At 52.5% G+C, this 22,616-nt stretch overlaps 3 protein-coding genes across 6 annotated transcripts in view; 1 reads left to right on the top strand and 2 right to left on the bottom strand.

Moving 5' to 3' along the window:
- Positions 1 to 5,381: 5,381 nt before the first annotated feature.
- On the bottom strand, positions 5,382 to 15,692 carry Rnf166 (ring finger protein 166). 2 transcript variants are annotated; one of them, XM_005073128.4, is made up of 6 exons: positions 15,471 to 15,692; positions 9,960 to 10,116; positions 8,214 to 8,326; positions 7,823 to 7,937; positions 7,538 to 7,645; positions 5,382 to 6,459 (listed from the first exon to the last, which is right to left on the bottom strand). In XM_005073128.4, exons 1-6 carry the CDS (start codon positions 15,623 to 15,625, stop codon positions 6,394 to 6,396), a joined length of 714 nt encoding a protein of 237 aa, XP_005073185.1. In that variant the 5' UTR covers positions 15,626 to 15,692; the 3' UTR covers positions 5,382 to 6,393. The 2 variants fall into 2 exon arrangements, with proteins under 2 accessions (XP_005073185.1, XP_012971153.1); XM_013115699.3 differs by lacking the exon at positions 9,960 to 10,116 and having other exon boundaries at positions 15,471 to 15,640.
- Positions 15,693 to 15,722: 30 nt separating this feature from the next.
- On the top strand, positions 15,723 to 22,029 carry Ctu2 (cytosolic thiouridylase subunit 2). Its single transcript, XM_005073130.4, has 15 exons — positions 15,723 to 15,881; positions 16,105 to 16,179; positions 17,766 to 17,844; positions 18,028 to 18,087; positions 19,055 to 19,115; positions 19,407 to 19,516; positions 19,684 to 19,970; positions 20,048 to 20,183; positions 20,361 to 20,492; positions 20,931 to 21,022; positions 21,139 to 21,242; positions 21,324 to 21,462; positions 21,579 to 21,645; positions 21,721 to 21,779; positions 21,850 to 22,029. The coding sequence occupies exons 1-15, from the start codon at positions 15,814 to 15,816 to the stop codon at positions 21,992 to 21,994; spliced, it is 1,614 nt and encodes a 537-aa protein (XP_005073187.1). The 5' UTR covers positions 15,723 to 15,813; the 3' UTR covers positions 21,995 to 22,029.
- The window catches only part of Piezo1 (piezo type mechanosensitive ion channel component 1), a 68,331-nt gene continuing 67,712 nt past the window's right edge, over positions 21,998 to 22,616 (bottom strand). For all 3 annotated transcript variants that reach the window (XM_013115670.3, XM_013115672.3, XM_013115671.3), the window contains one exon: positions 21,998 to 22,559. In XM_013115670.3, coding sequence (XP_012971124.1) covers positions 22,310 to 22,559 — 250 coding nt within the window. In that variant the 3' untranslated portion in view covers positions 21,998 to 22,309. The remainder of the gene's footprint in view (positions 22,560 to 22,616) is intronic.

Raw genomic sequence — 22,616 nt, 5'->3', positions numbered from 1 at the left:
AGCAGCACAGGCGGCAGGTGCGAGAAGGGTCAGGTTCATTAGCATAGCGCACTACCTCGACCAACCAGAACGGAGCACGGCGGGGCGGGGCCGAGAAGCCACTCCCGGGACAGGTGCGCGGGCGGGGAACCCGCCGCGTGGTCGGCAGTGTCTGCCCCACGGGACTTGGCTGACCCGGGCCGCGGTCACGCACCGACCCCGCGGGGGCTGTCCATCGGCCTGCCATGGATGAAAGAGCAGAGTTCAGGGTTGGGTGACAGCGACTAGCCAACTACTGGGACAAGCCTAGTCCCTATTCTTTGCAGCATCCTCTAATCCATGCCCCGGACAACTGGAACAACCCTGATTGTTTAGATTGTCTATGAGGATGTTTACGACTTTAGGGGTCCGGTGGGACAGTCTGTGGGGTAGTGGACATAGCACCACTTGGGGGTGCCTGTGGCTGAGTAGCAGGGCTGTTTGGCCAGAAATGAGCTTTACCCTGTAACACACCATTCCCTGGCATCTGTGGGCTGATGGGGGATGAGAAGGTGAGTCTGCAGAGTAGGAGACAGTGAGGAAATAGGACTGAGTCACCCTGGATTTCAGGGCACAGTAGGTGGAGGGAGTCATTCCATTCTTCTTCACACAGGAGCAAACCAAGTTCCTGAGACATCTGTGGACAACAGAACCGAGACTGGCCCACACTTCTGTCTGGTTAGATGTGGCTGTGAGTACTCATTTGTCCTTCTGTAAGGAAGTGTGAAAACAGGGCATCTGTAGGGAGGCTCTCTGAGGACACGTGCCTGCTGGCTGCCCACTCGCCTGTTCTTTGGACTTGTAAGAGTTTATTTGTAGTCTTCTGTACCTCTCTCCTCCCAGGCATAGATAAGGCTCATGATTCCTGAACCAGCTTCCACCCACCCATTGTGTGGTCTTTGGTCAATCCTCCAAGCGCATCTCCTAACCCCCTTAGTGAGGGATGACCTGGTCCATCTGAGGGGAACTGCCAGTCTCATGAAGAGTTCTGAGCCCACCTTTGAGGTGGGGTCAATGGGCTTTGGGCATTCAGGAGCCATTGCCCTGAAGGAAGTTGGAGACCCTCACTTCACAGGTCCCCTCACCTTACAGCTGTGCGAGCTCATTCTTCAGCTGTGACTCACAGTTACAATCACAGGGCCCCATGCAGCCCCAGGAAGAAGGAGTAGTTGTCTCCATTACTAAGGTTTAAAATTCTAAGCCTCTTGCAGTGGGAAGCCTCCCCAGTGGGAGAGAAGCTTGCCTCAGTCAGCACAAGCCTCTTCAGCAAGGCATGCTGGTTAGATATCTGGGCCTTACCTATTGTCTACATGCTGTGCTGGTCATTTGCCTCCTTTAGCAGAGATCCAGGTTTGGGAACCAACTCCCAGGCTTCAGCATGCTCTGTAAGTCCACATACAGCTCCCAGCAACCCCAAGAAGTATGTGTGGAACAGGTCACAGGAAAACCAGCAGCCCTGACAACAGTGAGGCATTCACCCCCTTATCACAGTGACAACTAACTCCAAATGCTACCTCACTGGGGCCTCCCACTAACATGCCCACAAGTCAGGGTTTGTCCATGCCTTGGTCTCTGATGTATTGACTGAGCCGATAGAGGGTGTTATGGGTTGAACTGTCAGTAAAATGGGCTACAACTGTGTGGTTTGATTCAAATGCTGTCTTTGCAGATGTTACTGATACACTTTGTGGAATTCCGTTCCAGCATCCCATGATACTTGCACAGACGGTATCCTGAAAAAGTTGGAGCAGCAGGCTGGGTCTGCCCTGCAGCCACATGGCAGATCTGTGGATGAGCACATCGCAGTCCTCAGTTCCACAGTGCATTGCTGAGAGCTTGTGGGGGACGCAGTGCTGTTACTGCTCCCTGCTCTGTGCCTCATCCTCCCAGGTACAGCCTCCCCTGTGGTCTCCCAGCATTCCTGGCATTCAGAACTGGATTGATTACACGAGGGAGGTGTGGTGTGCCAGGTACAGCCTCACCAGCCCTTCTTCTCCTTGCTCTTGCCTGAGGGTTGGGAGTTGGCTCAGTCTTGTCACTTACTACCAAAGATCCCAGTTGGGGACGTTCTTTGGCCTTGAACCACACCTACCACATGTGGATGAAGCCTTTTTCTCCAGCGTTTTCAATGTTCGGAAAGAAGGCAGAGAGGGCTGGCATCTCGCAGAGGAGGGCCCAAGAGGAGGGCAACTCAGTGACAGATTTTGTGCTACTCTCCCTCACCCAGATCTGGCCCACCCAGGTGTTTCATGTACAGGGAGCCTTCTCAATCCCCTCCAGGCATGACGTCCTCAGCTGAGGGTCTGGGGCCTCTGCAATGCCTTGGTTTCCAGGCGAGCTGAGTAGGAAGCAGGAAGGCTTCACTCCGTCCTCTCCTGGACAAGCTTGGTACAGGGTCTCCAAAATCTTTTCATCCAATGGTTGTTTCTGATTGTTTCTTCAAGGCCTCATGAGCTCAAATCAGGGTGTTCCTACACTAAGTAGGTGAGCGCCAAGCACACCATACAGATGTGCTTGAACAGTCCTGGGAAGTCAAGACTCCTGCAGCCAGGTAGGTGGAGCACTGGTTGTTTGGTTAAGAAGTGAGGTTCTGGGGCATACAGTGCTAGAGCCTTGAAAATCATACAGCACTGTGTTTGTTCCGGTGCTGTGGGGGAGCACACAGATCTCCTAAGACCCAGGTGTGGGGATCACTGACAGTCCCTCAGAGGCCTGAGGCTGAGGTTCCCCATGCTCTGATTTTTGCCTCTAGTTGGCCAACTGACCCTTTCCTAAGGGGAAGGTCCAGAACCTGTGATCAGGGTGCTTTCTAGGAAGCAGGGTGCTAGCTTCTGGTGCTGTTGCATAACATGAAACTAAGGGCATGTTGTTGCCCGCCCAGGCTTCTGACGCCCTAGATGCTGCAGGGCACAGCAGCATGGGCTGAGGGAGGATGGTTGAGTGTGTGTGTGTGTGTGTGTGTGTGTGTATGTGTGTGTGTGTGTGTGTTTCGGGGGGTGAAGGGAGACCCAGGTGGCTTCCTACTATTCCTAGAACAGTCCAAGGTGGGGAAAGACCCTAGCTTGCTGAAATTCCAGCCTAGAGGACGAGGGTACCTGCTTGCAGACATTGTGCTCACTAGTTTTGCTCCTAGCCTGGGGAGACTATTCCGTCCCTCCCTCTGGCAGACTATACAGCAGTAGGTTTGTAATACTCTCAAGAAGGGTTGTGGCCCCTCTGTTCTAAGGGGTACCCCACTAGTATTGCAGATTCTAGCTACTTGTCTCCAAAGAGTTATTTTTTTTCCTTCAGAAAATACAAGGGAATGGTTGGTTGCTTCCTGAATCTAAGACTGCTTCACCTCAAATGGGGGGAAAAGACTGAGGTAGTATCTTCATGTGGATGATACTTCATGACTTTGCTAAGGGGGTAACTACCCTAAAAACCCTGAGCTGAGAAGGGTATAGGTCCTTCTGGGCACAGGAGGTGGCTGTCACATCATATCCTACAGCCTTGAAGGGTAAACTTTAGGGCTTCCATGAACCAAATCAAAGAAAGGAATCAGGAGTTCTACAAGTCCAGAAAAAGAGGATGTGGGCTAAACTTCATCATGGGGTTGAATATTCTAGAAAAAATGGACACATTTGGGGAGGTGTGTGCAAATGATGAGATTGACACCTACTTTTTATTGTTTCTTTTCACTCAGGGACTGCTCTGCCTGTGGTAGGTTAGGTTTTTGTTGTTGGTTTTGGTTTTTAGAGACAGGGTTTCTCTGTGTAATACCCCTGGCTGTTCTGGAACTCACTTTGTAGACCAGGCTGACCTCAAACTCACAGGGATCTACTTGCCTCTGCCTCTTAAGTGCTGAAAGTAAAGGTGTGGGCCACCATACCTTGCTAATCTGTGGTAGGTTTAAATGTCATCTATCCAAGAGAATGGGAACCATGCACTCAAAAAGTAGCTAGTCATATGGGACACAGGAAAGGGATCCATCCCTTCCTGCCCCTTGCTCCTGCTCCTAGCAACAGCAGTAGATGGAGGTGGCTCTTCCTTTCCCTCTCCCACAAGCCTCTTGGGGGACAAGACCAGATGCCACAGTGTACAAGGGGCTAAATGAGCCCACACTTGATCTGGTGAGCTGTCCAGGGAGCAGAACACAGCCTGAGAGATCAGGCTTCCCTGTACCCCTGACCAAGGTGTAACACATGACCATGGCTTTACAACTAACCACTTCCCCCAAGTTCCCCAACCCCCACAGGTGTGCAGGCTCTGCAGTTTTGAGGAGCCTTAGAGACGGGGCTTGCATAGTGGCCGCCACAGGGGCAGCACGGCGGAAATCAGGAAGCAATCCGCCTGCTGGGACTCCTGGGCACTCAGAGATCATGCCCTCTGATGCCCTGTGTCACTGTGCTCAGTCATAGCACAGGTCTGGACCTGTGAGAGCACCTCTTCAGCTCCTGTTGGACAGTGAGTGCCTGCCCAAGAAGTGGTAGGCTTACGTGCAGCCAGGGGATGAGCACAGACCAGCCTTGATCTGAGGGCTCTCAGACGTAGTTGACAGTTCAGAGAGGGCCCACTTCTGGAAATCAATGGGGAGGCCAGCCCTGCTGCAGTACTACTCACCCCAGAACCTGACACTGCCTGCAAGGGCCCCCAGACGTGGGAACCTTCCAGATGAAGTCTGAAGGTGACTTTGCTTCTTATATGGTATATATGGTTTGTCCGCAACCAGTCCTGCTCAAGGTTACAGCCTGTGGGTGGAGGCTTTGACTTGCCTGCCCATGTCCACTTAAGTATGAACTGTAAGAGACCTGTCACTGGGTGCCACCTCAGAACAAAGTAGGGCAGTAAGGCAGGCAGCAGTCTACCCATATCATCTGCTGTGATGAACCTGGCTTTTATTTATTGCTGTTGTTTTGATATAAGGTCTTATGTGTAGTCCTTACTGACTTCCTGGAGCTTGCCATATAGCATAGGCTGGTCTTGACTCACAGCCATCCTGCCTCAGTCTCTTGAGTGCTGAGTATTCCCTGCATGAGCCCCCATGCCCAGCTCTCCTCGGTTATTAGAAACCATTGGTGAGTAAGATGACAGCAGGGCACCCTGTGCCCAGGAGGTAGCCTCTGGAGCAGTCACAATAGCTGGCCGACCTCACAGGATCCAGGCTCAGAGGAGTAAGAAACGGGAGCCAAAGACTATGAGAGAAGGAGCTGTGCTAATGTCCCCATCTCTGTAGGCCACCCAGAGGCCAGGGAAAAGGTGACCAAGGGCACATGGTGGTACAATTACCAGAGAAAAAGCACCTTCAGGTGAAGAAGAGCTATGGAGCCTGACAGCCCCCAGCCGACACTGACAGTTAAACTCGGCACCAGGGCTGCAGTGGATGCTTGGAAACAATTTATTTCAACTCTTTTGAAAAGACAGCAATTTATGCCATGAACAGAACAAGATGCCGACAAATGTTTTCTGGCCTGGCCTGCCACCAAGCAGGCCTCTCTGGCCTCTGAGGGCTCTACCACCGGTAAGTGCGGTCCCTGCCCGAGGAGGGATGTGGTTGGCTCCGGAGGGTGACAGGGGCAGAAGAGTCCCCTTCTGCTGGGAGCAGTCACAGCAAGTGGCCAGGGGTGCTAGGATGTCGACTGGGTCATCATCATGAAGAAAACAGCAAACAAGAGCCTCCTTCTCAAAGAGCAAGCGGCTTGGAGACACCACCTGTCTCACTCACAGATGAAGCCCCGACTATGCCCACTCTCCTTCCCACGTTGCACCGATCCCACACAAGTGTTTATTTTTGACTATTTTTTTAAAAAATATAACTTTGTAAATGCTCCATAAAAATACTGTTCTTCCTAGTCAAACACAGGTATTGCGGTATGAAGAGGAACTGCTTTGTCTTTGCTCTATAAAACGTGAAAAGATTATCACACAGGATAAGATAGAAAAATGCAGGGTTCCTAAATATCACAAAAGCCAGTACCAAATGCTTACGGTGGAAGCGAAGCTGGGGACTGGGTGGGCTGGCAGCCTGGCCAGGCGCCTCCTCCCCTAGTCCTGCTGGGGCACAGCTTAGGGCACCTCATCCTTCTCCACACGAGGACATCACGGCTGGGAAAGGCAGCCAACTGCTCTAACCCAATGGCCAGCACCTGCCTCTTGAAGCACCGATGACCCAGTGCTGCCGGCCAGGACCCAGTGGCCCTGCTTGATGGCAAGGGCCCAGCTAGCCAGCATCCCAGCCCTGGGAGCTCTGAGACCAGCTCTCCTTGGGTGAAATTCCACTTAGCCCAGTGAGACGCGTTCCTGTGCAGGTGCCAGGGCAGGAGGTCAATCGCCCTATCCCTTGAGGCGGGATTGTGTCTTCGGCCCCAGACTTGAGGCAGGTGGCCAAGCTGTGCCTCAGTTCTCAGAGAGGGACAGAGCCAGGGCAGCCTGGAAGGCGGCTTCCTCATCGATGCTGTAGTCCTAGAAACAAGCAGAAATAAGTTTTGGGAGGTTTGGGAGGACCAGATGGCTCCCATCAGCCAGACCACTTCCCATGCTAGTCCACCCCATTAACATTCTATGAACCCAAACCTTTCAAAAAATGTCTCAGGATGCTACAGCCCTATCTAGCTCCCAGTTCTTCCCCAGCGGCTTCCCAAAGTTGTCCTAGGATCATGTTGCAGGTCAGCAGTCTGCAGATTTGTAACCTTGTGAGGTGGTTTCACGAATGAGTTGGTTTTTCCCTTCAGATGGTAAGAATCCTTTTCTTTGTACAGATTATCTAGTTTTTGTGAGCGTGTATGTGCAGACATGTGTGTGACGTGATGTGGGTATGGAAGTTAGAGGACTTTCTAACTTATGGGTTCCAGGGATTGAGCACAAGTCATCAGGCTTGGCAACAGAAGCCTTTACCCACTGACCCATTTTCTCGGTCAAGAACTGGGGTTTCAGCCGGGCAGTGGTGGCGCACGCCTTTAATCCCAGCACTCGGGAGGCAGAGGCAGGCGGATCTCTGTGAGTTCGAGGCCAGGCTGGACCGACAGCCTCCACTACAGAGAAACCCTGTCTCGTAAAACCAAAAAAAAAAAAAAAAAAAAAAAAAAAAAGAACTGGGGTTTCTGAGATGAAAGTTCAGCCAGGGCAACACAATCTCCAGCCCTGGGGACCAGGAAGAAAGAAAACCTAGTTGGCTGCAAGATGCAGGAGGTGATGGGATACATGGGGGAGGCCTAGAAGGAAAAGCCTGGGTGAGGGGCCTCTAAGTGGGCTGTACCCTCCTGACCCAGTTGGGGGTGGGCAGATGCTCCTGAGAAAGCCCTTCCAACTTCTCTTCACAATAACCTTGAAGTAAGTAGCTTACCAGGGACTCAGTCTTTGAAGCTGCTACAAAGCCAAAGTACTGCTGCCTCAAATGGCCCAGAGTGACCCAGAGCAGCTAGCCTCATGTAAGTCCAAGCCCTTGACACGTTTGGATGCCTGGTGCCCTCCAGTGGTCCCTGAGTCTTGGCACTGTCACGGTCCAGCAGGAGACCCTGAAGGAGCTAGGCAGGGTACCTACCACGAAGGTATCATAGGAGAACTTGTGCCGGTGCAGCAGGTGCTGCAAGAAGTTGGCGCTTTTGTAGCTGGGGTCCCCCCAGGGCATTGCCGAGCAGATGGGGCACACCTAGAAAAAGAGGCTGGGGGTAGCAGGGAGGGGGCCTCTCCTGGCTGCCCACCCACCCAACCATAGCATGGCCTGCAGAGCACCACCACCTAAGGGACACACTTGTGTCCTACTCCCCAGCCCAGACCTGACCCCCATGTCTCCCTCAGGCAGAAGCCCTGTGCTGCTGATGCTCACCACACGGTTGGGGTCACTGCGGTGACTCTCCACACAGTGCTTCACCAGCTCCTGCTGATCCAGATTGCGGGCTCCGCAGTAGGGACAAGCAAAGGTGGACCGGTTGGGGATATTGCTGGGGGTGGGAGGACACTGAGCGAGGCCAGGGCAGACAGTACTTGACCCAACTCCTCTCAAAACCCGCCCTCCCTTCTGTGGACAGGCTGGCCCCGACCCATCCCCTGCAGCCTAAGAAGGGCCACATGCCATGTTGGGGAACTCCTGGTCCTCTTTACCCCACACTGGACTAATGGGATATGGTCATGGCAGAGGGGAGATGACTATACGGTCCTTGGCCTAAGAAGCACCCTCACTCTGCCCATCTTGGGTCCCCATCCTGAAGACTGCCTACCTCGGGATGGGCTGGGATGTGGGCAGCACAGGGACGAACTTGGGGCAGTTAGCCATCTGCTCCTGGACCTTCAGGCAGGAGGAAATGTGCACTCTCATTTTTGCCAGAGTCACCTATGAGATGAGAGAAGCAGAACTGGGCAGGTCATGACCTCAGGCATCAGGGACAGAGTGATCAGCAAAAGCATCAGATCCATCCCTTCTGCTCTTCAAATAATCAAAGGTTCTGAGCAGTAGCCTACAGTGGGGGTTTCTGGAAGGGCCCCTGGTGGACAAGAGAGAACACAAGAAAACACGCAGGTCTCCACAGAGCACATAGCAGTGTTCATGGTTCTCAGGGTCGTTGTATAGAGCAGGTGCAGGCCACTAACCCCCAGGACAGCACTAGCAGGCCCTGTGCCTGAGTCACTAGAGAGAGGTCTAGGGACTCAGGGAAGCTGTTCCAATGAGTGGACAGGATCCATGCTCATTAGAAAAAAAAAAAAACCTCACACTCCCAGGGGGAAACCACTGAAAGACCCCTCCTCTGACAAAATACCTTGTGGTGAAGCTCACGGTGTAGTGTGATAATTACTACTCAGCTGGCCACATCAAGTCAGCACAGCCACGCCAGAGTACGCTGGCCAAGGGCAGCAGCCCGGCCTGAAGGCAAGGGATGGGGAACTGGCAGAGGATGCTCAGAATCCCAACATGGGCTCAATGAGTAACCCAGAAGAGAGAGAAGAATCCAGGGCCAGCCTTTCTCTGAGGGTGGACACAAGTTCCCACTCCCTGGTGCAGGGGTAGACACGTCACAAGACTGAGTGGGAAGGAGGTCATGTTAGTACACCAGCTTTGGCGGGTGGGTATAGCACATGTCCTCAGCATCCAGAGTTCGTGCCCAAGACCTGCAGGAGTCACTCTTCACAGCTGGGTATCCATGCAGGGACACTTGCTTCAGAAAACAGCTTGGAAACTGAGGTGTTCAAGTGAGGAGTGGTGTGACTTCACATGTGACACTGACAGGCTTTCTGACCTCAAGTCTCCCTAGGAAAGTATCAGTAGGGCACCCTAGCACCAAGGAGGACCACAGCTACTAACACAGCCTCACTATCCAGGCCCAGGTAGTTCTAGTTCATCTGCCTGATGACCTTTAGGACATTGTGACAAGTTAACACAAACACAACTTACACCTAGAGATATAGGGATGTCTGCAACATAAGTTGCAACTGTACTCATAGCTGCTTATTTCCCTGGGAACAAAGGGACAAGGGGGAGCAAGACAGGCTCTGGGGACAGGATGGAAAGAGGCCTATAAACCCCAACACAAGTGGCAGGACCTTGTGTGGTGACACAGGGAACAGTGCTCATGCCATTCTCCTCAGGGCAGTGGTATCGGGTGCAAAGAGCTCATACTTGAAAGGCCCCGTCTCTGTCTGGTTGCACCTGCCACCTCAGAGGCCCCAGAACCTTCTTTGCTTCCCCAGCTTTATCTGCCACAGTCTGAGTGCTCAGTCTGCATCTGCGGGATCTGCATCAGCCAGCGTGCAGAGTCAGCTGAGCCTAGGTCAGGCAGCTGTGACAGCATTGCTCCCCTGGAGCTCTGGGAGGGTCTGGTAGGTGGCTTCACACTGGAGCAGATGTGGTTACTCAACAGGAAGGGGTGTGAGCCCATGCACCCAGTTCCTCTACGGGAGAGGGAACCCATGGGCGGAAGCTGCCCCACCCAGAGCCCCCCAGCCTTAGGAAACCCGAGCAGGGCGGGTACCTTCTTGTTGCAACCCCGGCAGGGTGCCTTGTAAGATGAGAGCTGCTTCTCTACATGAGTGGCCTTGTCCACTTTCTTGGGGTCGAAGGGCAGACGGCAGAGCGGGCACAGAGGGGATGGCACCTGCAGACATGGCTGGAGGCACTCCCCGCAGAACCTGCAGGTGACATGGGCCTGAGGCTACTTCCTCCATGCCAGCATGTACAGAGTGGCTCCCCAGTTGCTACTGACAGTTCTGGAGATAATCTTATGCTTATGCCCCCAACCCCCGGCTGGACATAGTTAAGAGGTGAGATGTCCTAGATGCCAGCAGCAGCAGTTCTGTCCTTGCCTGCCCACACCCCCAGCTGGTGTTTGCAATATCTTCCATTCATCAGACACACACCAGTGGGGAACAAAAAGGAATGGAGCATAATTGTGCAAGTTGATGGCCATTCCTGGTTGTCAACTTGACTATATGCAGAATTAACTAAAATCCAAATGCTGGGGACACCTGTGGGGGATAGCTTCCTAATTAAATCATTTGAAAGTCGAACAACCATGTTTATTTTTTGTTTTTTCAAGACAAGAGTTTCTCTGACCTGGAACTTGCTCTGTAAACCAGCGTGGCCTCTAACTAAGGGATTCACCTGTCTCTGCGCCCTGAGTGCTGGGATTAGGGCCTGGCAGAAGACCCCCTTTTAATCCAGATTTTTTTGTTTTTTGTTTGTTTGTTTTTCGAGATAGGGTTTCTCTGTATTGTTTTGGAGGCTGTCCTGGTGTAGACCAGGTTAGCCTTGAACTCACAGAGATCCGCCTGCCTCTGCCTCCCAAGTGCTGGGATTAAAGGCGTGCACCACTAACAACCCACTTTGGGTTTTTTTGTTTGTTTGTTTTGAGACAGGGTTTCTCTGTGCAGCTTTGGAGCCTGTCCTGGCACTTGCTCTGTAGACCAGGCTGGCCTTGAACTGACAGAGATCTGCCTGTCTCTGCTTCCCGAGTGCTGGGATCAAAGGCGTGCACCACCACTGCCCAGCCTTAATCCAGATCTTTTGAGGTAGGAAGATCCACCTTTAATATGGGCCACACCTTTTGCTGACAGCCTCTATAAAGAACATGGGAGAAGGAAGCTTGTTCTTTCTCTCACTGGCAAGTCTATTCCTTCACTGGCGTTAGAGCCTAATTCTTTAAAATTCTGGCATATATTGTAAACCAACTGAGACATCCAGTCTTTGTGGACTGAACAATTACTGGATTCTTGGACTTTCCATTGGTAGACAGCCATTGTTAGAATTAGCTGGACCACAGCCTGTAAGCCATTCTAATAAATCCATATGTATACACACACATTCATTCTATAAGTTCTGTTTCTCTAGAGAATACTGATTAATACAGATCTTGGTGTCAGAATTGGTTTTAAAGCAAAAGAAGTATAAGGAAGAACTTTTTACGTTCTGGAATAGGATTTCCAATTTGCCAAAACCTAGTTACTGAAAAGCTTGGAGAGTACTGAAAGTTTATGGTGTGAACTATTTTATAAACATAAGGAGATAAATGGGATTCACTAATTGTGAGAGGCAATGGATTTGATGACTCTGTATATAAAACTTTTGATAATTTGTGGAAAAATAAGGGGAATGAGGGTGTTGGTTGCTTGCTCATAGCATCTCTGGATAAACTGACAAGGGGAAAGAGTGAGCTCTGTGATAAAATTAAGCAACTTCCAGCATCTCGTGTGGTGAAGGTCGCCAATGATGTCAGTAATAAAACTGACCAGCTCCAGATGTGCACACAGTCTAAAGCTTTGTCTGGGCCCTGGAAGAGCAGCTTCTGTTTAGCAGCCACAGAGCTTCAGTTGAAGAAAAATCAAACCTCATTATAAGGTTGGCTGAATTCAGCATAAGTCCCAACCACTGAGGGTGTCAGCATTAACTGGTAAAGAATGGGATCCTGTCATTTGGGATGGAGATGTATAGGAGGACCCTACTGAAGCTGGGAACTTTGGACCCTCAGATTCTTAAGGGTTTATGCCACCTGAGAAAGTAGTCTCTCCACTCTCAACAGAAGATACCCTTCCACCCCACCCCCTGAAATACTGCCTTTTCCACCTTTGACTGAGAAAATCCTTCATTGTCTGCTAAACCAGCAGTGACTGTCTCTGAACGAGACGCCAGGTAAGAAAGAGTACTGATGTCTCTCAGGGCCTATCAATAGCTGCTTTTAGACCTACAACCAGACTTAAGTTTTAAGTGAGTATAAAAGTACATTTACCTGCTCCTATAGGAGAGACAGAAATTGTAGTCCATGAGGAAGTGCATTACACTACTAAAGAGCTTAATGAGTTTGCAAAATCATTCAAGCAAAAGTTTGGAACATATGTGTAGGAATGGGTTTTAAGGGTGTGAGATAATGTGGAAGAACATAAAACTGGATCAGGCTGAGTCTGCTGATACGGGTCCACTGAGTGAAGATTCCAGGTTTAATATGGAAGCTCGCAGTTTAAAAAGGTGATTTCTGCACAAAATCACAAGTGCTGATGGCACCTGGTAGGAGGAGGGGGAAATGACTCAGCCTCCAGAAAGATGGCAACTTCAAAGACTGTGAGGAGGCTGCAAGAAGCCAGTGTGAGGTTTCCCTTTTCTCTCTGTGACTTCTTAGCAGGCTCTGGGCTGGGGATGAGGAGCCACATTGGTCAGAAGGGATGTGAGACTCTTCTTGACTTAGCCAATGTCCCTCTAGAATTATGAGATCTCAAGAAAAGGTCCCTTTGCAATGAGGATGGCAGGCCTACAGCTCAGGCAGTGTCAAAATTCCTGCACTATTGTTTCTGATGGAGCCACCACCTGGCAAGATATGTTTAACCAAGCTGAGAGAAGCAAGATCAGCCTGCGACCTGACACCAGCGACTGTGAAAGGATTCTCAGAGGCACTTTTCTGCAGTCAAGAGTGGCTGTGTATCACCTACCTCCCCCGCACAGAGCAGGGTGAGATGGGACCAGCAACCACACACCCAGCCCTTGGGACCCCAGGAAGTGGTCCAAGATTGCTCTGTCACTGGCCCTAAGATTTGATGAGTTGGACAGCCAGCCAATCCCTATGGGTGCTGGTAAGATAGTGCATACAGTGGTGCCCCATGAAAACCTACATGCCAGTGTTCACAGCAGAACCCAGGTGTGCATCAGCAGGCGGTAGGTATACAAAGCTGTGCAGGAATGTTACTCAGTCATGAAAAGGGAGGCAGACCTTGCAGTGGAATACTAAGGAAAAGAAGTCAAACCCAAAGATCATGTATTGCTTAGTTAGCACCATTTACATGCAATGTGCAGCACGAACCAATCCAGAGAGGGAGAGAACTGAAGAGTAACTGCTGAGACTGTGGAGGGAGGTGAGCACCGGCTTCCCTTTTGGCCTGCGGATGTCCACACTCACAGTGAGCAAACTATGCAACACTGAATTCTGCCTCAAAGAAACCTACAGGGAAGGCAAGGCCACAGTGGGAAAGGAGAAAACGTGCCAGGCAGAGCTGGGAAGAGCAGGTCTTCAAGGAAGATGCTGGTGTAGACAGAAAGGCGCTCATTCTCCCCTAGGAATGCAAGAAGTCTCAAGAACACTGCTTGCCTACAGGGTGACTCTCCCCGGGCCACAGCCCCTAGGGAGAGAGGTAGAGTGAAATGTCAGGTGCAGCTCTTAGCCTAGTTCCCCGGGCACACTTCTCACGCACAGCTCCACCCAATGAAGCACCTGAGGGGTAAGTGTGGGATAGGGCCCCACCAATGCATGTCCCTTTCCTTCCTGTGTTCCAGGCAAACATTCAGACACCCTCTAGGTGGCCAGTCTCCTCAGGCAAGGTTGAGGCTGAGTGGTCTCAAGATTGTCTTCATCCCAGTCAGTTCCTATGTGGCCTCAGGATAGTTCCATAATTCTGCAGGGCTCTACTGTCAGGCATTCTGCATGTACCTACAACCTGAAAGCCCTCCCCTACATCCTCTCCCTGTCTTGTCCAGGTCCGGAGGCAGCAATTCTGCAGGGTTCTACTCTCAAGAAAACCTCAGGAAGGAAACTGCTTCTGGTCAGGTGGCTCAAAGATGTGAATTTTTAAAAGGTGATGCAAAAGCTTAAACCTCACACTTATCTGAACATAGGCTACACCCAACAGACACTGCAAATTAAAGGTAGGTGACAACAGCTGGGGAAATGGAAGTAGCAAAGAAAGTAGGCCCACCTTTCCAAGGTGAAGGCTGTCTGGAAAAAGCTTGCAGAAGCAGCAGTGGAACAGTTTTACAAGAAAGATGTTTCTCAAGCCTATGCTCTACCTTGCCAGGAGGACAGCATATTAGGACTTGGGGGGAAGGGGCAAATATTGCTTGGTGAATACTAGGAAACTGTAAACATAGTGGCCTGTGTACATTGAGTAAAGGGGCTGGAGGCAAGGCTTTCAAAATGACAAAAATCACAGAACACACCGTAAAATGCCTACTCATGCATGTGTACAAGAAAAAAGGTCCTGATCAAAGGCTCCCTGATAGAATGTCACAGTAGCATTAGACTGAGTAGGAGCTCTGCCCTTACAAGACAATTCAGCAAACTCTCCAGTGGGAGCAGGATTCCTGTTCAGCCTGACACCGGGGGCAGGGAAAGTTCTGGATGGAGACAAGATCCTTGCCACCTCCCAGTATGACTAGCAGGCACATGCCCACCCAAGCAGTTCCAGTTCCCTCTGCATCACAGCCTCCAAAATCAGCTGCCTCTGTTTGCAAAACGCCTTCCACCAATCTGCGTGCACTGTGTCCAGCCGCAAGCAGTGGAGGGCCCCACCTCCTGGGCATCGTGGCCCTCTACTGAGAAATCCTCCTGCCCTTTTTTTTTTTCCAACTGCTAATCTCAAGAGCTGTACTGTGGGGAGGTCAGGGAGCAAACGCTCTATCTTGGCTCCCTCCCAACCAGGCTGGAGCAGTGAAGGCCTTGAGCACCGCTCCCTCCCGCAAGCAGTCACATCCTCAAGTTTTTGTTCCTGAAACACGGAGGAGGAGGAGCCAGATTTGGGGAGGTCCTGGCTTAGCTGGGCACCTAACAAGGTGTTTGGTGTCTGGGTCCCATTAGGCCCTTGCTGCCTGGAAGCTTCAGGTTCAGAATAGGCCAAGTCCTTCAAAACAAAACAGCCTCAGGCTCCAAACGAGCCCTTCCCCTAACTTTAGAGAACTCATTTCCTTGGAAGTCAAAACGAGCAGACATGGGGTGGATAAGAGTGGGTTGCAAAAGCCACAAGTCATTTATTTACAACGGCCCGCCCGATCTCTACAAGCCCGAACGCCCGCGCTTGACGCAGCGGCCGCGTTCGCCACCCTCGAAGCAGCCGGCGGCCGTTGGCAACACGCGGGGCCGGGGCGGGTGCAGGGCTTCCCTCGGCCCGGGTGCGGGGGGCGCGCGGCCGGCGGGTAGGGGCAGGGTCTTCTTCCCCGTGTCCCCGTGCGGCCGCCCGCCACGACCCCGGCCCGGACCCCCCTCCCGTGGGCTCCCGGCGCGCGCGCTCACGTGTGGCCGCAGCTGCCGATGGCCACCGGCCGATAGTACACCTCCAGGCAGATGGGACAGCTGAACTGTGCCTCCAGGCCGCTGTCGCCGCTCGCGGGCCCAGCTGGAGGCTGCCGCTGCTGCGCCGAGGCCACCAAGCTGCGGAACATCGCCATCCCGGGCCAGGCCGCCGCCGCCGCCCCCGCCCCCTATCCAGGCCGGGAGGCCGGCGTCACGGCCGCGACGGCGTCGCGCTGGCGTCACCGCTCCCCCCCCCCGTGTTGCGCCACGAAAGCGTCTGCTTTGCGCAAACGTCATCTTGGCGCGCCAGCTCTCTACTTCTGCGGAGCAGCCCAGCACCTCCATGTGTCAGGCCGGTGAGGACTACGCAGGGTCGGCTCAGCGGGAGCCTCCGCCTGTGCCACGGCCGAGGTAAGAGCTTTCTATACCAGGCCAAGGACAGCTCTCTTCGGCCCGCGTAGCCACAACCGGGTCGCTGCGACCCTCTTACACTCGGCAGCTAGAACTAAGCATAGGCCCTGGTGTGTGAGCCAGGCGCTTCTTCCACTGGCTCAGGCTGGGAAGCAAGGCTCTGGCTCTCCCAAGTTCGCTGCGGTGGGAGAATTTGCCATGTATGTTCTTATTCTCTCCAAAGCCGGGAGCAGAAGTGTGTGAAGTGCGCAGAAGGCCTGCCGGTGGTGGTGATACGAGCGGGAGATGCCTTCTGCAGGTGAGATCTTGGCAGCCCCCCTTTCCCTTGCTTTTTCCTTGTAAGGGAACGGTTACTTTGTACGTGCTTGTCACATTGGTCCTGACCACAAGTAGTGCTGGGGAACCGTTGGTAACGACCCTTGTCATCTAAACTAGGCTCACGCCTGTATTTCCAATATTAAGGATCCTGTGACAGGAGAATTACCTCAGAGGCCCTGTCAAACAGAATCCCACAAATTTCCTTGCTGGGCCTAGTGGTAGGAAGATCTCTGGGGAAGCTCATGGAGTGTCCAGACTCCAGGGAAAGGTGCGTTGAAAGACAGGCATTGGGGCAGTTATAATCCGGGTAGATCAGAGCATCTTGGGAGGTACTCTGGGTGTAAGTTACTCCTTTCATGGGGTACCCGTTTTATCTGACAGCCACACAGACTTGGAAGGAGAGCTCAGTCTCCTCTCAGGCCTTTGGACAGGAACAAGAGATTATTCCCATGGGGGCCACATGAGAATAATCACATTTTATCTGTAACTTCAATGGTTACCTCTTTTGGATTACAACTGTTTTAAAGTTTGACTGTTTTAACAAGATTTATAGCTCTCCAATGGCAGGAACATGTATCTCCAGTATTATTCCTCTAATACCTGGTGGTATCAGCAGTAGCCTTGTATACCGTATGCTTGTTCAGTGAATGAGGATTTCACATTTCTAAGTTCCTCCGAAACTCTGAGTCTGTTTTTGTTTTTTGTTTTTTCGAGACAGGGTTTCTCTGTGTAGCCCTTGCAGTCCTGGAACTCACTCTGTAGGCCAGGCTGACCTCAAACTCACAGAGATCCGCCTGCCTCTGCCTTCTAAGTGCTGGGATTAAAGGTGTGCGCCACCACCGTCCATCCTGCGTCTGGTTTATTTTTTTTAAAGATTTATTTATTACATATACACCAGATTGAATTGTAGATGGTTGTCAGCCACCATGTGGTTGCTGGGAATTGAACTCAGGACCTCTGACAGAGCAGTCAGTGCTCTTAACCTCTGAGCCATCTCTCCAGCCCCCAGCGTCTGGTTTATTTTAAAAAGATTTTTATACAAAAGATTCTGGTGGAGGAGGCGGAAACTGATTTCCAGAACCTTTCTTGTCACCCACCCACCATGTTTTGGGAGCTGAGATTTGAAAGGGCAGTGTTACCAGGAATTATAACGTGGGCAAGGTAGGCACTGATTTAACAACTTAGGAATATCTCTGTCAAACAGATTCTGAGCTCTCCCTGCTCCCCTTTGCACCTCAGAGAGGCAGTGCTTCTGTCGGCAGCAGCCTTGAAACAGAGCATCAACATGTTTTTGGAAAGGCTTTGGTGGCTTCACCCTGTTCCAGTCTGGGTTCAGCCTTTCTCTTGCTGAATCCTTCCTAAGCACCTGTGTGGCACTATGCAGCTCACTTGTGATGGGTCTAGGTGGAGCCCTGGGAGTCACAACCAGGAAAGCTCCTCCATCCAAGTCCCTCACCAGGCTCTGACAGAGGTCTGTGTGAAGCTGTTGCTTCTAAGGGTGGACACTGCCACAGGGTCTGGGCTGGTGGGCAGGTGCAGAACAGCCTCTTTTTGTCTGTGTTACAGGAGTTGTTTCAAGGCATTCTATGTTCACAAGTTCAGAGCCATGCTTGGGAAGAATCGACTCATCTTTCCTGGGGAGAAGGTACATGTGGGGCCTGGTCTTGACTGAGAGCCCCTGCTGCCCTCCTGTATGTTCATTTCTTCAGTTGGCCTCCTAGCTCTGAACTGTGAGGGTAGATGTGGTGTCTGGGGCTGTCTAAGAAATGAAGCAGATTTGTTTTCATTGAAGATGCATGTCCCTGCTGATGCTCTCTCTCCACCCCAGGTGCTGTTGGCATGGTCTGGGGGGCCTTCGTCCAGCTCCATGGTCTGGCAAGTTCTTGAGGTATGTCTACACCATCCTCTGAGCCTAAGCTTCTGGAGTGAATTAACGGGCCTGTTTCCTCGGCCTGCACTACAAAGTTTCTGATTGACACTAGACAGAACACCCCCTCCCCAGCTGGGACACCTACAGGATCTCACATGCATATTCAGCAGGTGTGCAATCCATAAGCTCTGTGTAGGGTCCCCAGGTATATCCTTGTTTACTTTATTTGTTAGGACACAGTATCAAAGTTTAACCGATTGTGACTTGTGGGCAGAGAGTAGTATTTGCTGAAAACAGGGAGAAGTGGTGTAGGTAGAAGGGGGTGAGGCGGTTAGCATGGGGACTCAAGCTGAGAATGCCTGACATTGCTGAGGGTATACAGGGTTTCCTTGAGGGGCCTTGGCACAGAAGAGGGCCTGCACCAACTAGAGGGGCCAGAGGCTGTAGTTGATAGGAGTCAGTGGTCTGAACTTGGTAAGTGGCAGTGCTGTTTCAGCGTGAATACTCTGCTGCGTCCTACTTCTGGGGTTTTTGTCTTAACCTGCTGGTCCCCTAAACTTGTACATGTGGAGGTGAGATAGCTCACCATGAAGCCATTTGTCAGTGTCTGATACCACTCCTCTTAGAACTCCCTGCTCCTGCCTTCCACGGGCTGTCTCCTCTGTTCTTACATACCAAAACACTTTCTGAGGTGCCCAGCAGGTGGTAAAGTGCCCCCACCGCCTCATGCTCCAGCTGGTTGTCTCAGGCTGCTTAGGTGTCAGAAACAGACTGGAGAGGGTGGGTTCTGAAGTTTCTGCGGCATGCCCTCATATGGGAGCAAGACTTGCACCCACATACCCTCCTGTGGGGAAGGAGGACCCAGATCCATACTTTCTGCTGTTTGGAGGGGAGACTTGGGCCCATACACACCCCACTGTCTGGAAAGTCTGAAGTCCAGAGAAATGCTTTCAGCCAGGTCTGAGTCCTGATGCTTCTCTTCCAGGGCCTGAGTCAGGATTCTGCAAAACGGCTACGCTTTGTGCCAGGAGTCATCTATGTTGATGGTATGTCTGGCCACTCCTTTCAGTCCCTAACAATGATTGGTGAACCCCAACAGGCCTTTCAAGGGACAGACTGGGGACAGAAGTGCTTTCCTAGTTGTATTGAAGGGCCCAGGGGTTGAAGAAGGTGAGTTTAGAGCTGGTCTTTGGGGATGGAAGACTAGGCCATTTCTTTAGCTGTGAGGGGAGCCAGTCCTACCCTTATAGAAACTTTCTCTGAAGAGTAGACGTGGTGGAACTTCTGTGTCCCATCGGGCTTGTGAATCCTCTGTACTTCCCACCTGGGTTTTACAGAGGGAGCAGTCTATGGCCAGAGCCTAAAGGACAGAGAGAAGACCTTGGCTGAGGTGAAGCCGATTCTGCAGAGCACTGGCTTCCCATGGCATGTGGTTGCCTTAGAGGAGGTAGGTGGGTCTGCCCATAGTGGTAACCTTGGAGGGGATGCTCATGGGGCCACATGCTTGTTTATTGGAGCAATCCTGTGGGCCTCTTGCCCTGGGCCTTGGTTTTCTAACTCTTTTGGAGGGCAGGTATGGGCCTGGGACTCAGTGTCTCTTCTTACTCCTGGAAGGTGTTCAGCTTGCCACCATCGGTGCTGTGCTGTGCTTCCCAAGAGTCAGCAGGGACAGAGGAGGCCTACAAAACAGCTGTGGACAGCTTCCTGCAACAGCAACATGTGCTAGAGGTTAAGGGCTATGCCACCCCAGCTCAGGGGGAGGATCAGCCACACCCACCCCACAGCCAGGAGCCCCTAGGCATGGCTGGGTCCCCCACAGCTGCTCAGACTGAGGCCTTGTCTAGGTTGTTCAGCTCCATAAGGACACTGACAGCCAAAGAGGAGCTTCTGCAGACCCTGAGGTGAGCAGCTCACCACCCCTAGACCCGCCTGGCTTATAGGAGTCCAGCTTCAGCTTCTCCAATTCACCCCATCACAGGACCCATCTGATTGTGCATGTAGCCCGAACCCATGGCTACTGCAAGGTGATGACCGGGGAGAGCTGCACCCGCTTGGCCATCAAACTCATGACTAACCTAGCCCTGGGGAGAGGAGCCTTCCTTGCCTGGGACACGGTATGCAGGGCCTAGAGGCCAGGGTGTCCCTTGCCTCTTTGTCCTCCTTCATTTGAAAGCACCTTTGGGTTTTCCTGGGGTCTTCCAAGTGGAGAGGCCTGGGACCCAACTGTGGCTGGTGGTGGTGGCAGTGAGGGGAAGTGAGCTAGGATTTGAGCCCCAGTGTCTGCTCCCCAGGGCTTCTCAGATGAGCGGCATGGGGATGTGGTGTTGGTGAGGCCCATGCGGGACTACACCTTGAAGGAAGTGGCCTTCTACAATCACCTGTTTGGTGTTCCCTCAGTCTTCACACCAGCCATTGATACCAAGGTGGGCCTGTGGAGGAGAACTATCTGGACTGGTTGGGGGCAGCCTCTCCATATAGGGTCAGAAATCCCTGGTGCATTGTTGGGGACTTGAATTGAATCCTTGCCAGCCAGCTTCAGCCCTTCTTCTCCTAGGGCTGGCCCTGAGGTCCCAGTTCATTCTCTGTGACTTTAGCACCTGCTGTCCTGCCTCTGAAAAGACCAGTTGCAGTGTCTGTGTATCCAAGGGTCCACCAAGCATGCCCTGTATCCTAGAAGAGCAGGCTGGTTTGGAGGGAGAGGGTTAGTCTGTCCCTGAGGTGAAGGAGTGGCAAGAGGGCCTGTCACCTACACTGAGTTCTGTGCTGGTCTCAGTCTCCTTGGACTGGCCATGTGAAGCCCATAGTACTTGCTTTAGGTACCCCTCAGTCCTTCTAAAATCCCCCACATCTGATTGTTCTAGGCTCCAGAAAAGGCTAGCATCCACCGCCTGATGGAAGCCTTTATCCTGAGATTGCAGACTCTGTTCCCCTCTACAGTCAGTACTGTGTACAGGTGTGTGTGCCACTGACGGTGCTGTTGAGCCTGCTCCTCGCACTTGAGGGGAGTAGAACCCGTGGCTGGGGACATACTTGTTACCTGTTCCTGTTTGCCTGTGTACCTGCCAACAGGACAAGTGAGAAGTTGGTCAAGGCTCCCCGCGACGGCTGTGCCACTGGCCCCTCAGGCCCCAACTGCCTCCTCTGCATGTGTACTCTGGACATTGACACTGCTGGTGCGTGCAGGGCCTTCTTGGAGACTGTGTGGGGTGGTTATTTGACTGTCCCAGGGTCCCCTCAGCCCCTCTCTGTTGCAGACAGTGCCACGGCCTTTGGGGCTCAGTCCTCCTCACATCTCTCCCAGATGCTGCCTGCTGAGGCTGGGATGCCCACCCCGCCCTGCTGTGGTGCAGGGGAGGGTCAGGCCCAGAGTTGTCATAGGGGAGTCAGCAGGAGGTAAGACCCTGACTGTGTCCTGCCCTATGGACAGGGGTGGAGGGGGCAGGAAGACTGTGGCCTTAAACAGAGTTCAGAGTGAGACCAGACACACAAGTTCAGTTCTGCTTCTACAGGGGTGATGTACAGGCCTGTATCATAGAACAGCTGTGCTATGGCTGCCGGGTGAACATGAAGGACCTGGTGAGTGGCTGTTCATATGTCCCTGTGAGCTGTCCCTATGGTCCCCTTGGCTTCTCACACTGCCATCTCTTGTAGCCCTCCCTGGACCCATTGCCACCCTACGTCCTGGCAGAGGCTCAGCTCCGCAGCCAGAGGTAATGCTTGCCCTTTGGGGAGACCTCTGGAGAGACCCCCAGGACTGGTTCTCACTGCAGTCTCCCTTAGGGCCTGGGTCTCCCGGGAAATTCAGGAGTATCTGATTACAGACGATGATGAGGAAGAGGAGGAAGAAAGCGGAGCTGAGCCTGGGCATACCCAACCATGTAAAGCCATCAAGCAGGAAGGCGAGAACACTGGGATTGGTCTATGAATGTCCATTTGTATAAATAAAAATGTTTTTACTTAGAAAACTCTACAGTACTTGTGGGAAGGGAGAGCCAGGCCCCCCGGCCCAGTGTGGCTAGCCCTGAGCTACACTGGGCCCCCAGCCCAACACGTGGGGACGCAACAGGTAGGGACACAGTGTCCCTTTGACAGCAGCATCATCGGGCTTGCATGGGCCAGGAGGATGTGTCACAGCTCGTGGCCTCAGGCAGCTACACTCCTATCCACGGAGCTCTGTCAGCCCTGTGGCCATGCTGCCCTGGGGCAGCTCCTTCATTCCCGGTGCCCAGGAGCTGGGCTCCTACTCCTTCTCACGTGTCCACTTGATCATGGTTTCTGGTGAGCGGTACAGGAAGATGAGCTTGGCATACAGCTCCTCCTCCAGCTCCAGCTCACGGGTCTCCCGCACCAAGAAGATGTCCTGGCACAGCTTGAGGATACGGTCCACATACGGCAGCTCCTCGAACATGATGGAGTGTGAGATATCACTGAAGAAGCCCCGCATAAACTTGCCAATGACCAGCACAATGGACACATAGAGCCCCACAATCCTGTTGGGAGAGGCATGTGAACCAGGACCACTCAGAATTCCCCTGGGGGTGTGGGGG

The sequence above is a fragment of the Mesocricetus auratus genome, unplaced genomic scaffold (assembly GCF_017639785.1).
Source record: "Mesocricetus auratus isolate SY011 unplaced genomic scaffold, BCM_Maur_2.0 Super-Scaffold_6723, whole genome shotgun sequence".
In the NCBI taxonomy this organism is placed as follows: Eukaryota; Metazoa; Chordata; class Mammalia; order Rodentia; family Cricetidae; genus Mesocricetus; species Mesocricetus auratus.
This window is presented reverse-complemented; position numbering and strand designations above follow the sequence as displayed.

Coding starts and splice junctions, on each gene's coding strand:
- Rnf166 (XM_005073128.4), bottom strand. CDS start 15,625: ATGGCGATGTTCCGCAGCTTGGTGGCCTCGGCGCAGCAGCGGCAGCCT. Junction 8,327..9,959: donor GCCGGGGTTGCAACAAGAAG/GTACCCGCCCTG, acceptor CTCATCTCATAG/GTGACTCTGGCAAAAATGAG. Junction 7,646..7,822: donor GCAGTGACCCCAACCGTGTG/GTGAGCATCAGC, acceptor CTCTTTTTCTAG/GTGTGCCCCATCTGCTCGGC.
- Ctu2 (XM_005073130.4), top strand. CDS start 15,814: ATGTGTCAGGCCGGTGAGGACTACGCAGGGTCGGCTCAGCGGGAGCCT. Junction 19,517..19,683: donor ATGTGGTTGCCTTAGAGGAG/GTAGGTGGGTCT, acceptor TACTCCTGGAAG/GTGTTCAGCTTGCCACCATC. Junction 20,493..20,930: donor CACCAGCCATTGATACCAAG/GTGGGCCTGTGG, acceptor TGATTGTTCTAG/GCTCCAGAAAAGGCTAGCAT.